General features: G+C 38.6%; 1 protein-coding gene and 1 long non-coding RNA gene across 2 annotated transcripts in view; both read right to left on the minus strand.

Annotated features, from left to right (window-relative positions):
* Positions 1 to 1,963: 1,963 nt before the first annotated feature.
* Positions 1,964 to 4,131, minus strand: LOC715542 (disintegrin and metalloproteinase domain-containing protein 21-like). Its single transcript, XM_028851634.2, is given in 2 exon segments — positions 1,964 to 2,316; positions 2,319 to 4,131. Coding segments are annotated over 2 exon segments (2,166 nt in total).
* A 4,138-nt stretch (positions 4,132 to 8,269) lies between these two features.
* Positions 8,270 to 14,900, minus strand: part of LOC114679595 (uncharacterized) — a 167,344-nt gene continuing 160,713 nt past the window's right edge. Inside the window, exon 3 of the long non-coding RNA XR_003731631.2 lies at positions 8,270 to 8,647. This is a non-coding gene — a long non-coding RNA (uncharacterized LOC114679595). The remainder of the gene's footprint in view (positions 8,648 to 14,900) is intronic.

Below are 14,900 nucleotides of genomic sequence, written 5' to 3' on the forward strand. Positions count from 1 at the left end.
TATTTTATTGAGGATTTTTGCATTGATGTTCATCAGGGATATTGGCCTGAAATTTTCTTTTTTGTTGTGTCTCTGCCAGGTTTTGGTATCAGGATGATGCTGGCTGCACAAAATGAGTTAGGGAGGAATCCCTCTTTTTCTATTGTTTGGAATAGTTTCAGAAGGAATAGTGCCTACTCCTCCTTGTACCTCTGGTAGAATTAGGCTGTGAATCCATCTGGTCCTGGACTGTTTTTGGTTGGTAGGCTATTAATTACTGCCTCAATTACAGAACTTGTTGTTGGTCTATTCAAGGATTCAACTTCTTCCTCGTTTAGACTGGGGAGGTTGTGTATGGCCAGGAATTTATCCATTTCTTCTAGATTTTCTAGTTTATTTGCATAAGATGTTTCTAGTGTTCTCTGATAGTAGTTTGTATTTCTGTGGGAACAAACCATTTCAAAAAAGAATCAATAAACTGGAGCAGCTATCTTTTGTCTCCATATGGATGTGTACACTTACAACATGTGGAGCTTTCTCTGATTTGACCAGATTGCATTCTTGGTTCACTCCTCCCTCCTTGTGTGGCTCCAGTAGCAGTCCTCTGCTTCTCTTTGCTAACACATCGTTGGACCCTCTCCATCTCTATTCCTAGAAGTCATCAAACCATAAAAGGGTGACTACAAAGTAACGGGGCACACAAGTGGAACACTTACCATTTCATAAGGAATGCTTCTATGAAGATATAACATTTAACCTCTATTGAGAGAAAATAGGAGTTTTCCAGGGCAAGAGAGTAGGGGCAGTGTGGTAAACAGCATTTTGGGAATGGGGATTTCATGTACAGATATGCAGAGAATGACACAGCCAAATATATTGTAAACATAAAATAGGTAGAAGACACAAAGTTGGCAAGTGTAATGAAAAATGATATCCAAAAAGTTGTTTGACTGAATTTACAGAGTGCCATTCAGAAGTTAACTGATCAATACAAAGGGTATCTGATTCACTCTGTGTTTTCAAGAGACAGGCTTTCCAAAAACACAGAGAATAGACTGGGGGGAAGATACACTGGAGGACCAAAAACCAGCAAAGTGTGCCACGTTCAAACAGCAGCATTTTAAATAAACACATTTTAAATATTCAAAGTTTATTTTTGAGCAAGAGTTCCAGTAGTTAAAAGAGAGGATCAGAATGACATCCTCAAGGTAGCAAAATATTATTTTTACTATTCATAATTAATTCATGTATTTAATACTCCATTGAAATTCATTGCTTCATTTAAGTATTTACTGTGTAGTAAGCACTGTGCACTGTTCAAGCTATTGAGGACACAATGGTGAGCAAAACAGATAAAAACTACCCCATCCTCATGGAGATTATATTTTGGTATGCAAAGCAAATGCTCCAAAAGGATATCGAAACTGCCAAATTAAGACAAAGAGCTAGGAAGCACACAGGGAGCAAGTCAAGAGCTTTTATCAGACAAACAACAATTTTTTATACTTAAAAAAATTCACTTATTTGTTTCTTTTGGTAACCAAATAAACCCAAAGACTTGAGTGGGACAAATATTATTATCACCCCTATCCCCTTTTAGATTTTGAAGCAAAATGTCAGAAAAGGTAAGTAATTTTCCCACATTGATAATGTCAGTAGAGAGGTAAACCTCACCCCTGGACACTCTGATGCAGACACATCTCATGCCTTTCCCATAAGTCATCTCTAAGCACGAGAAACACAAAAAGAACTAAAGGGAGGGAAGGATGTAGCTTTATTTGCTGCTTAAAACAATGAACAATAGAAACAAGTTAAGAATAACCTGCAATTAATGACAATGCTTGTGGTTCTGACGTAAGGGAAGATCTTTGCAGCTTTCTGGAAATGGTAAAAAATGTGCTCAGTTTCAGGGATGTACTACCATTTCTACTGCCAAGAGACTAAAATGTAATAATGCATGGAATATTAAATTAGAGACATTTTGTTAACCTGATGAATGAGCCTTAGTTTCTTTGGCACTTAGTTTCTTTTGTCGTAGATACATAAGAAGCCCAACAGTAAACAGGAAAATCAAAACAGACAAAGAAGGAATCACAATCAGTGGCAAAAATCCTCTTTTCTTTGCAGATGCTGGGCCACTGTCAACACTACCCCCATAGCCTCTGTGCAGGCAGTAGGGAGGGGACCACCCATAGCCACAGTGGCAGTGATGTTGGTTATTGCAGATCCCCTTCATATTGCAGGTCTCAGGAAGGCAGACGTGTGACAAGACAGACAGACTGACACACTTCTTGTGGATGCAGATCTTTCCTGGGCCACACACAGTACCATCTTCATGTCACCAATGTCAGGTATGTTCATCCTTAAATGATAGTCAATACCCCAGCAGGTGATGCCATTGATACAAGTGTGCTGCAAAGTAAAATGATCTTGGAGAAGAGGAATGTCTCTCACATTCTCACATTGAAGTCTCCCACAAAAGACATCAGAGATATGACATTTTAGGTATGTTGTGCCATTTATACCACAGTGACCAAAACGGTTTCCCTGAGAGTTGATTTCTTTATAGCAATTCTGAGATGCACTTTTTGCATCTTTACCAAAAACCTCCCTGCAATGCTGGTCGTGGTTATTACATCTCTTTTGATAGCAGTAGGCACTATCACTACAGGGGATACGGTCCTGCACATATCTATCTGCTGGACACTGATAGGATATTCCATTGCACCTTTCTGGAAGGTCACATTCATTGACCTCTTGTCTACAGAGTTCCCCTGATGGCATGAACTTGCAGTCTTTGCAACAAAGCCCGAAAGCACAGGCAGCCCCAGGCAGAGTGCAGTTCAACAGACAACAGGCATCTTGTTCACACTGCTGTACAGATCCACAGTCACACTGCTCTTCTCTTTCAACCACACCATTCCCACAGCGCTTTAGCATAAAAATTTCCCTCAATCTTGAAGGATTATGCAGACATGATCCCTGGTTTAAGGCGGTCTTCATAAAATCACCATAACTGCAATTGGTGAATTTCTCTGCTGGCACTCTAAAAGTACACATGATACAACCTCTTTCCCCACAAAAACAGAATTCTTCATCATGCTGCATACCCAAAGAATGACGTAACTCATGGGCCACAGTGTTGGCAAAAAGAGACCAGGTATCTCCTTGAAAATTATCAACTCCACAATCAATACGTGGACGACATATCCCTGCAATGTAGACTAGACCAAGTATACTTATAAGTGAATTTTTTATGAACATATGTGCAGCATCATGCTGTAATTGGGAAAGACTGATTAGTTTCCATTGAGAGAAATCGTTCAGGACCTGTTCTATGCTTGTCATTGGGAAAATATTTCCTTGATTCCAAATTTCAATTCCAATCAACATTATATAAGTACATAACTGCTGATACATGGAATCCACCATGCTGACAACAAGAAATACATCCTCTTGTACCTTTGAGATGTTGCTTTGAGAGTAAATGAAGAAATCATGGTTCACCACAACAACTAGCTCCAGAAACCATGCATGGGTCCACCAGTCACCAGCAGATTTTGGTTCCAGAGCTGAGTTTTCAGCCTCTTCAAATCCCAACTGTTGGCGTGCTACTTCCTTCTCTGTTAAGCCACATCTCATAGCTGAGAATTGTGTCTCATTACTGTTTATCTTATAAACCAGGTGTTCAAATGTGGCAGAGTGCCTGATGGGTTCAATTTCATGAGTGAGGCCATTTATTTGTAATACCCCTCGAAAGCCCCCAAAACAGGCACTGAACACAGCCAGAGACTCAGGGACCCCCTCCACGTAACCATGATAGTAACAGTCATCTGGGATGAAGGGCTGATCCTCCAGGAGGGCATGCTTATCTGTGTAGGTGAACACTGGAAGGTGTCTAGAAACCAAGAGCTTCTTGACCTTCATGTGAACAACGTGTCTCTTTCCCCCAAGCTGCAGACTATAGGAGAGCCATCCAGGAGCCTTTGCACTTCTGCCCCTGCTGATCACCTTCAAGGGGATCACCACTTCTGGGGAAGCGAAATGCTGGGAGGGCCCAGCCTGACAGTAGCCAGAAATGGACAAAAACACCCCAAGCCAGAGCAGCAGAAGAGCGACCCTGATGTACACTAGTGTCCCATCCACTGCCATTATGAAGTTGTCGTCATGGAGCCATCTGTCCAGAGCAGAAGAGGACAAGGTGTGAGGCACTTCTGGTCTGGCTCCTCCCTCTAAGCTGCTCAGGATGCAGGGCTGACCCTATGGATCTGTGTCCTGGCAGAGTTAGATCAGAACTGCAGTGCTGGAAGTAAAAATAAAAAGATGGGTTGGAAAGGTGATAAGTAAGGAAATCAGGAGAGAAAAAGAATGGAGTGGTGAAAAACTGGTTGATGTATCAAGAAAATGCTTTGGATTTGCTTTTAGTAAATGAGGTAGGGAGTTTGGGGATATAGAGAAGACAACATTGGCCACGTGGTGATAATAGCGGAAGTTGGAAGATGGGTACTTAAATAATTATCTCAATCTTTACAGGCAGTATGAAAATGTCCATAATAAAAAGTAAAAGCAAAAGTAAAGAAACTTAAGAATAGGGTGACTCTATATCTCAATTTGTCCAAGATAATATTAGTTTATGCCTGTTGCCCTTGCGATAACTATTGATAGTGTCTCCTTTGAGTTTCAAAACTGGAGACATCAAAAACAATTGTAATTCTGTGTCAAGTTGCATCAGTTTTATGATACACTTTAGTTTCTTTATCTCAAAGTTATTTACTATTCCTCATTGTGTTCATCTTTACTCATAATTTTATTAGACTGCAAGATTCTTGACTGCATGGTTTATGATTTTCATTTATTTTAGTATCCTCTATAATGTGTTGTATAGTTGTGTGTACAATGAAAAATGAAAAAAGAGAGGAAGGGTGGTGAAGTGTTTTGCCTTATAAATTAATGCTACTAAAATGTATTCATATTGTATTATAATTTTAGGAAAAGAAAAAAATTCATGAAACACTGACATCCTTTAAGGGTATGGAGAACATAATGTTTTTCTCCCCAGTTACTGACAGGAGAGTCCCAAAGACAAAAGCAAAAGCTTTCAGAAGAGAAAATGAGAATCTGTGCAGTTTAAAGGTCTTGGGAAAAGGAACTCTTGTCTTATTAGGGCAAAACCGTTGGAGAGTCTGGCATTTTAGGATTGCCAGGGAAGAGTCCCAATGTTTGCTCAAATATATTTACCAACAGTTTTTGAAAGTGGAGAATTTCTGCATCTGTCATACAATCTGGCTGGCAACACTCATCCATTTCTTTTTCTATTAAACAAGTCTTTATGTGTTTGAAGCATACAAAGTGCAGGACATGTGCTAGATATTAGAGAAAGAAAACAAAAATACAGAGCATTAAATAAATCATCAATTTAGTGCAGGAGCAAGAATAAGCTTTAGGAGGCCTTTAATATTGTATTCGATATTTTATATATTTTGTGCCTTTTTTTTGCTGACGAGAGTGTCCATATATTTCATCATAGTCTCAAAACTGTCAAAAGTGAGGCTAATAAGCACTGAGCATGTGTAGAAACAAACAAATAAACAGGTAATTGTAATATGATCAAGACCAGATTAATCTGAAGATAACATAGTCTATGATTCAGGAATCTTCGTTGTACTGATCTCCATAAAGACCCTGAAAGGGGCTCAGTAATGGACTTTATGAAACTCCTCAAATTACAAGAGATCAAAATTAGTCACTATGCAAGAAAAATCAGAAATATTAAAACTGAAAAACCCTGAAATACTATAACTCATACAAAAAAAGATTTAATAAAGGCTTTCTAAAATTTGACGATAGTAAATTTTATTATTTATTTCATTACCAATAACAAGCTGTGAAGCTGAATTTTCTTTTCTAAACTATTAATAATACAAACTAAATTTCTATTAAACATACTAGGGAAAGGCAAATGCCTTTCAGTTCTTGCCATACAAATTTTAACAAAATAATTCTCTTAAGGGAGGCAATTAAATAAGAAGCAATTTGAAAACTGTAGGGAAAAGGTATCACGGAAGTGAGTCAGGAAGTTGATTAGTATAAATATGAGGGGAATAAATTTTGTGATGTTTATGGCGTTTTCAACCTTTTAATATTTATAATTTGTTGTGGCTTCTTTCTTATGCTAAATAGATCCTCATTTTCATACTTATTTTCTGCAATTGTGACTTGGTATTGTTTTTCGCAAAGTGGGCCCTCATCTTGTAGGTGCATTAGGCCCAAAAACTTAATTCCATCTCTGACTGTGATCAATGTATTGATGAAGGTAGGTGCCATTTCTTATAAGAACAAAAAGGAAAAGCATTTAAATCAAGCTAATCTAAGAAGACTTACATAGAAGATATACAAATGAACATGCCTGACCCAACACCAATCATCTCCTGGATTTTGAATCCATTTCTAATCAATGCTTTCTTTGCCCTGATTCAAGTTTCCTTATATTCTCTTCTTACAACTTCCCTTGTGCTTTCCAGAGTCTTCCTTTAAAGACAAAAGGAGGGAGAGAGAGAGGGAGAGAGACAGGCAGAGAGAGAGAAAGAGCGAGAGAGAGAATGAACCAACTCCATCCTGAACCTCTTCACAGAAAGCTCCCTACATCTACTTACCTTTTTAAACCTGAGCTTTAATAGAATTTACTGCTTGCCTAAAGGCTTCCTCTTGAGAAACCCCATCCTCAGAAGTCACATGTACCACAAGGTCCAGAGTTCCTGTTCTCCACAGCCCACAACATCAACACCAAATCATTTATCCTGCAATATCTGACTACACTATTTTTTAGATTTCTCTTATCACTCTTGGACAAAATTCAAAGGCTTTGGCCCCTGACTAATAAAATTACTCTCCACCAAAAATCCTACCCTCATCTTAAAGTACTATCAGCAAGTATATAGACAACCCATCTGAAAACAAGACAGGGTTTTTTAAAGTTGTTTTTTTTTTTAACCTCTTCAATTCGTCTTCAGTGTAATTCAGCCTACTCACTCAGTGTAACTCAGCCTACCTACTCAGTCATAATGTATACCTTGTCAACACACAAAAAATTTCATATACCCTAAGCAATTTACCAACAATTTTAGTTCTCCCAGGTCTTCCTTACTCCTGCTATACCTATTTCTCAAACCCAAAGAGAACTCACTTTTTTCTTTCATTGTCTCCCATCTCACTCAATGTTCTTGTCTTCCAATCCACTCGAGCTCTGCTACCAGTTTCATCCCTTCAAGCACTGTATGCCAAAATCTTTAACTCTCTAAAATCCTAATTATAATACAAAATGTAGGGGGTGGGATGGGCGATGGGCAGGAACTGCATTAATCCTTCACATACTTTTTCCACTCCTACATCAAAGCTACCAATGCTACTCTGAAAAAAAAAAATCACAAACCAATGTGTTTGTGAAAGCTTTAGAAAGAGAACATAGAAATCAGAACTGAAATGGCTTGTCCTGGACCCCCAGCCTAAGGAATAGACATATAAAATTCAACAGATATGTCAAAACCTCCTATGCCATATTGCTCTTTTCTTTATTCTCCTGGGCATTGCATTCCTTGTTTATGTATCGTGTTCTGAGTTTCCTCAATGTTCTGAGTTTCATCATTTATGTATAGTGCCAGCAGCTGAAAATCCATTCTCATTGTCTCTCAATCACAGTATAGTTAGTTAACCAAGTACCTTTCCTTTCTAATATAAAGTATTTAAGGCTTTTTTCTTTTCTTGTCCTAGATTGGCTATGTGGATGCTGGAAGATGGGGAAAACTTGTTTCAGTCTGAACATTATCCTTGCCATCAACTTGCCTAAAAAGGTTGGATTCATCCGGGCGGTTTTCACTGTTGCAAGTTAGGCACCTTATTCCATGAGGTGCAAGTAGCATGGAAGAGAAAAGCAAAGTTCATAGACAAAACTTCCAAGAACAAATGTCTCTGAATTGGGATGAAAATCTAACTGTCGGATTTGCTCTCGGTATTTCTCTTGATATGTTTTCTACTTATTATGGAGTGACAGTTGTTGTGGATGGGAGGATTGAAAATGGGAAGAACTAACCAAAGATATAATGTTGTGGAAAGGACTGATAAGCTACACAAACCCGTGTCATATTATTCTTTTCTTGGAGCTCAGCATGAGAGCAGGCAATAACAGGAGAATAACTTCAAAAATATCTGTAAGCCAGATTCATTGTCTTCATTCCTAGGACTTACAGAGACCAAAGCTCCTGAAGTACCATCATTCTACCAGGGATACTGTGAGGTGGTCCCACTCTAAATCTATGTCCTCTAACATCAGTGGACTGTCGAGTGAGCCAACAGTCCACTTACTCATGTGTGATAAACTTTTCCTTTCCCCACAGCTATTTCAAATTCATCAAGACCCCTCTCTACCCATCTTCCCTCTTATTCCAATGCCCTAATGCACTGTTTTCCTATCTGTCTGTCACTAATATCTATCCCATTAGAGTCATGGAAGTAATTCAGCTGGTTATAGCCTGCAGTTGTTTTCCTTAAGGGAATAGAACAGAAATATCAGAAGGCATCCCTAGAAGATCCTTAGCAACTCTTGAACACACAGTGCCAAATATTTGGGTGTAAGTGTGTGTAAGGCCACAATGTCACAATATAAAATGGATTTCTTTCTCAGAAATATGGTGTGTGTGTGTGTGTGTGTGTGTGTGTATATACCTCCTATGCCATATTGCCCTTTTTGAGCATATGTGTATGTGTGTGTGTGTGTGTGTGTGTGTGTGTGTGTGTATATATATATATATGCCAAATTCAAAGCAAAATGGTTTCTGGGCCTTTCATCATCTGAATCCACCTATATCTACCTCTTCTCTACCTCACTCCCTCTCCAGTCTCAGTGGAAATGTGATCCTCCCCCATATTCAGGTAGTAACCCCTCATGGTTCCAGGTCATCTCTCCCACATACATAAGGACTGTTTCTATCAATTTTCCCCACACTCAACTGTATCTTCATCTTCTACTACTTTACCTATTCCTTACTGGCAATTGGGGTAACCAGCTCATTCTGATTTTCCCAGGACTGTCCTGGTTTTAAAACTAAAAGTCCTGTACCCAGCAATCCTCTCAGTCCCAACCAAACTGAAACCAAACTTGATGAATGACTTACCATCAGAAGAAAGAGTAGCTTCCATGGCCCTTTCTGTCTAGATGGTTTGTACCACCCTTTATTAATGAACAAAGGTTTGCAGCTGTGACCACAGAACAAAGGGAAATGTAAGCCCTCCCCCTTTTGTCTCTCAGGTGACTAAATTTTAGATTTAGCTGCTTAGCAACAAGGATCTTTAACTTCTTAGAGAAATAATAATAGGCTCTCAAGAATATCTTGCTCTGATCCAACCATTTCTATACTCATTTCCAAATTCAATATGATTGGAATTGGGTGGTCTCCTCACATCCAGTCTATGTCCCCTGACAGCACAGGTTCGTAATTTTGCTGGTGCCATTGTATTGGTCTAGACTGTCTAATCACTTTTCCCATTGAACTGAATTACAGTAACTTTCTAGGGCAAGATCAAATTTCACTTCCATGATCAAATCTTTCCTAAATAATCCAGAAAACATTAACATCCTATAACTCTCTTTATAACTATAACATGCAACACATTTTTGTGTGACAAAATTTATATCCTTGCTATTTTCGTTTTACATGTGAGTTTTAGATGCTGGGGAGGATGTAGAAAAATAGGAACACTTTTACACTGTTGGTGGGAGTGTAAATTAGTTCAACCATTGTGGAAGATACTGTGGTGACTCCTCAAGGATCTAGAAGCAGAAATACCATTTGACCCAGCAATCCAACTACTGGGTATATACCCAAAGGATTATAAATCATGCTACTATAAAGACACATGCACACATATGTTTATTGCAGGACTGTTCCCAATAGCAAAGACTTGGAACCAACCCAAACACCCATCAATAATAGATGGAATAAAGAAAATGTGACACATATACACCATGGAATACTATGCAGCCATAAAAAAAAGGATGAGTTCATGTCCTTTGCAGGGACTTGGAGGAAGCTGGAAACCATCATTCTTAGCAAACTAACACACAAGAACAGAAAAACAAACACCACATGTTCTCACTCGAAGTGGGAGTTGAACAATGAGAACACATGGACACAGGAAGGGCAACGTCACACACCAGGACCTGTCAGGGGTTTGGGGGCTAGGGGAGGGAGGGATAGCATAAGGAGAAATACGTAACGTAGATGATGGGTTGATGGGTGCAGCAAACCACCATGGCACGTATATACTTATGTAACAAACCTGCACGTTCTGCACATGTATCTCAGAACTTAAAGTATAATAATAATAAAATAAAATTTAAAAAAATAAATAAAAATAAAAAATAAAAAAACAATTATAGTACAATGATTGTAAAGACAAAGAAACAAAACTTGAGTTACTTCAATTCTGTTATTCTTTGTGATAAGATAATATTTTTATTTGTGTTTAGAATTTTAGATTATAGACATATTTCAAAACTGGTAGAGTTGATATCGAAAAAATAAAGACATGGAAATTTTTTATTTTTATTGTGAAATTAGATTCTTATGAATCTCTGCTTATCTTTTGTGTAAAGCTTTTCTTAACTATTTTATTATCTTCAATTTTCATGTTAGCAAAACTTTTGAAGTTAAAATAAATAAAAAATTAATGGATAAATCTGGGTGTACTATCCTTCGAGCGTAAGTATGTGAAGATCAATTTTGTTGAAGTCATGGACAGATCTGTGGAAGTTAAAACTCAAGAAAACAGAAACTGTAATGTCGTGATTTACTTATATGATAGGCCAATATGAAGTAAGTTTTCCTATGTCTTTTAAAAATATATATTAATATATTTAACTAGTATTAATTTATTACCTTTTCACTACCCTATTCTTTTGATACTACTCTATTCATTTTACTTTTTATTTTTAAAAACTTTTTCCAGTGGTATGATTGTATATGAAAAGGTCAATGAAAAAAAATTCATTCTCTTCCTTTTTTGAAATGGCATCTTTTTTTTCATTTATTTATTTTTACTGACATGACCATACAAGGGTCAGTAAAAGAAAATGTTCACTATTTAAATTTTCCTGGCCATTAATTATTTGTTTCATTTCATGATTATTCCCAAAAATAACTATGCCATGTAGAGGAAGAAAAGTTAAAACATAATCCACCCTATCTGTCAAACACACTAGATAGAACACTGAGGCTTGATCCAAAAATACGTGGAGCTTATTTCCAAGGCAGTTCAGTTAACTTTTTCCCCTCAGCCATCAGGGTTCCCACCTCACCCTCCTCTCTTCTTGCTGCTCAGTCTTTCCATTCCCCTCCTCCTCACTGCCTCACGTAGCTCCTAAGTGCCATTTTAATATGATGGATCCCCTGGTAGTAAAAGTGACTCTGAGGTGAATTCATCAGAAAGGGTTGCACTGGAAACTCAATGAAGGACTCTGCATCACAAACCAGGGGACCTGGAAAGGACAGAAGAGGATGCTTTGTCAGGTGGTCACCTTTCAGAGCAGAGTGCTGGGCTCAATTTCCTGTTGGAGAATTCTGAATGGGTCTGACCTAGATGTTTCCACAAACTCTTCAAAAGGGCAGCCCTGTGAGGCAGAAAGAGAAGAGAGCCAGGGGGATTATGAGGTGGGAGAAGAAAAGAGAGCTTGAACAAAACGCGCCATAAGAAAAGGAAGTGTCTTTTCAGAAATACAATGAGACAAATTCCTCTTTTGCGAATGCTTTCTCATCCTGGGGGTTAAGACAGGGTGATGGGATGCTATATATCCAAACTGGAGCAAAATGACTCAGAAAAAGTAAGTGTTTCTTCATCAAGGATACTCATGGAGATTCAAAAAAAGAAATAAAAACAGGCAATAAATATGTCAGTAAATTATTCAAAATCACTACCATTTTAGAAATATAAAGAATCAAATTGACAAAGATTGAAAATAAACTACCAAGTGTTCGCATCATAGATAAGCAACTCTCTAAAACAGTGTTTTAATTAAATATATAATAGTATACCCTTTGACCAGAAATTTATCCAGTAATTTAAAAATTCTCTGTTATCAAACATTTCAGGACATAGAAAATAGATTCAAGTAAAAAGAAAATTACTAAACATTACATTATCCCTTATGCTTACCAAAGTGACTGGAAAGATGTATTTTGAAGTAGAAAGAAAATCTCTATTCTCTTCTTTCACTCTCCCTTCTCGCTCTCCCACCCCGTTCCCCCATGCATTTCAATCCCAAGGAGGAGCGTCTATGTTTTGTCAACTTCTGGAATACTGTCTGGGCTACTGTTGGCAGCCATTGCGTATTAGAAAGGCAGATCACTTGGACTCGGGAAGGGGAACATCACACACCTGGGCCTATCATGGGGAGGGGGGGGGGAGGGATTGCATTGGGAGTTATACCTGATGTAAATGACGAATTGATGGGTGCTGACGAGTTGATGGGTGTAGCACACCAACATAGCACAAGTATACATATGTAACAAACCTGCACGTTATGCACATGTACCCTAGAACTTAAAGTATAATAATAATAATAATAATAATTAAAAAAAAACTTTCAAAAACATAAAGTGAAAATAAAAAAATAAAAAAAGAAAGGCATATGTGACTCCCCCTCTCTTGCTTCCTAACGCCCCCATGTGGTAGGATTGGCAAACTTAATCCAGGCCCGCTTGGACTTAGTGATTCACTAAGTGGTTCACTTAGTGGTTCACTTAATCTCTCCTTTGTACTGAAAATTGGTTAGGCCTCCTGTACCCTGTGGTGAGTCAGAGAACGGATGAGCCCAAGAAATGGAATTAGGCCTGGGGAGAGGTGGAAACTGCTACGTTTCTAGGCAACAGGTGCCTTGGCTATCCCTCAGGTATCTAAGGTCCAAGCTGTCTAAACCACAAAGGGAGGGGAGGACAACTCTAAATCCAACCAATTGGCCCGGCGCGGTGGCTCAAGCCTGTAATCCCAACACTTTGGGAGATCGAGGCGGGCGGATCACGAGGTCAGGAGATCAAGACCATCCTGGCCAACATGGTGAAACCCCGTCTTTACTAAAAATGCAAAAATTAGCAGGGCATGGCCATGCACTCCTGTAGTCCCAGCTACTCAGGAGGCTGAGGCAGGAGGATGGCGTGAACCCAGCAGGCGGAGCTTGCAGTGAGCCAAGATCGCACCACTGCACTCCAGCCTGGGCCACAGAGAGAGACTCTGTCAAAATAAATAAATAAATAAATAAATAAATAAATAAATAAAATCCAATCAACTGCTTCAGGGTAGAAGGAAATAAAAGTTCAAGCAGTGGAGGCTTTTAGGGTGAGGAGACATTTTCTATTGAATCCTTTTGTAACTAGACTTTGTTCAAAGGGCAATGAAAAATGATAGTAAAAAAACCTTTTTGTTTATCCTGGACTTTTTGTTTTTCTTATTTTGATCCAAGCACCATGGCTTCCTCCACTCAGGTTTTTGCCTTGTGTAAAGCTAAACCCTTTCCTGGCTTATCAGTTGTCACATGGCATAAGCCCATCTGGTAAGAGTACTGCATTCCTCTGTCCATAGTATCTTATCAGGAGAAAAACATATGCACACAAAGAGAAGATGTTTCCTTGGAACTATGTACCATGTGAGAAACACCGACACAAACTGCAACGCTAAAGTCTGGAAAATCTGTTCAAGTAAAAAGCACCTATAAAGAAGCCACTGAGGGCCGGGCGCAGTGTCTCGAGCCTGTAATTCCAGCACTTTGGGAGGCCCAGGTGGGTGGATCACCTGAGGTTAGGAGTTTATGACCAGCCTGGCAAACATGGAGAAATCCTGTCTCTACTAACAATACGAAAACTAGCCGAGTGTCGTGGCGTGTGCCTGTAATCCCAGCTACTCGGGAGGCTGAGACAGGAGAATCACTTGAACCTGGGAGGCGGAGGTTGCAGTGAGTCAGGATTGTGCCACTGCACTCCACCCTGGGTGACAGAGCAAGACTGTCGCAAAAGAAAAACGAAAAAGAAGCCACTTAAGATGAGAGGTTGAGAACCCTTGTGGAATAGGAAGTAGGAATATGAATAGATCAACATATAGTACATAATAAGAGATGTCATAATATTAATACTAATATTGCTAATAGTAAAATAAACAATCTTAAAGTAAATTGGGCTTTGGATACTAAAATTTGATCACTGTCAGAAGACTGGTTACAGGTCAAACTAGTGGTGCTTTTCTGACTTTTCCCCTTTTCTTGAGTGGAGAAGGCTTTTCTAGGTCACAAGTCAGGTAGCTAATAACAGAGTAGGATGACTGGTGCAGGATCTGCTCAAGTGGAATGCTTAGTTTTGAACGTAAAAAGCAGAAACATCAATGATGTCAACAAATGCAAATTCCAGGAAGTATCAAAATATGAAAACTCAGAAAGTTACATGTGTGTTCAACTCAAAGTGGTCAATTTTTGGTTTATAATGAAAAACAAAGACAAAGGTCAGACTCTGAGTACAATCTAGATTCAAGTGGGGGCAAAAACAAGGAAATGGACAAAATAATAGAGGGTCAAGGTAATTGCTTAGAACAGGAAGTGCTAGAGATTCTTCTTAGAGGATCAAAGTCAGTGATTCCTGGATAGATCAGTGTAGTTTAAAGTTCTGTGAAACAAACACCAGTTCTCTAATGGCCTTTCTAGTGTACTTGTTTAAAAATAACAGAATAAATGATAAGAAAAAACAAAATTTGGAAAACTGCACTTCCATATTTGGCACTATGGCAGACATCGTGTCCAGTTCCTAGCTCATGCAGCAAAATAATTCAAAATTCTACATAAATTTTTTTCACCCTCCCAATATTTTGATTCAATTTTAATATAAAATATT

This window comes from Macaca mulatta, chromosome 7 (genome assembly GCF_049350105.2).
Source record: "Macaca mulatta isolate MMU2019108-1 chromosome 7, T2T-MMU8v2.0, whole genome shotgun sequence".
Classification (NCBI taxonomy): domain Eukaryota; kingdom Metazoa; phylum Chordata; class Mammalia; order Primates; family Cercopithecidae; genus Macaca; species Macaca mulatta.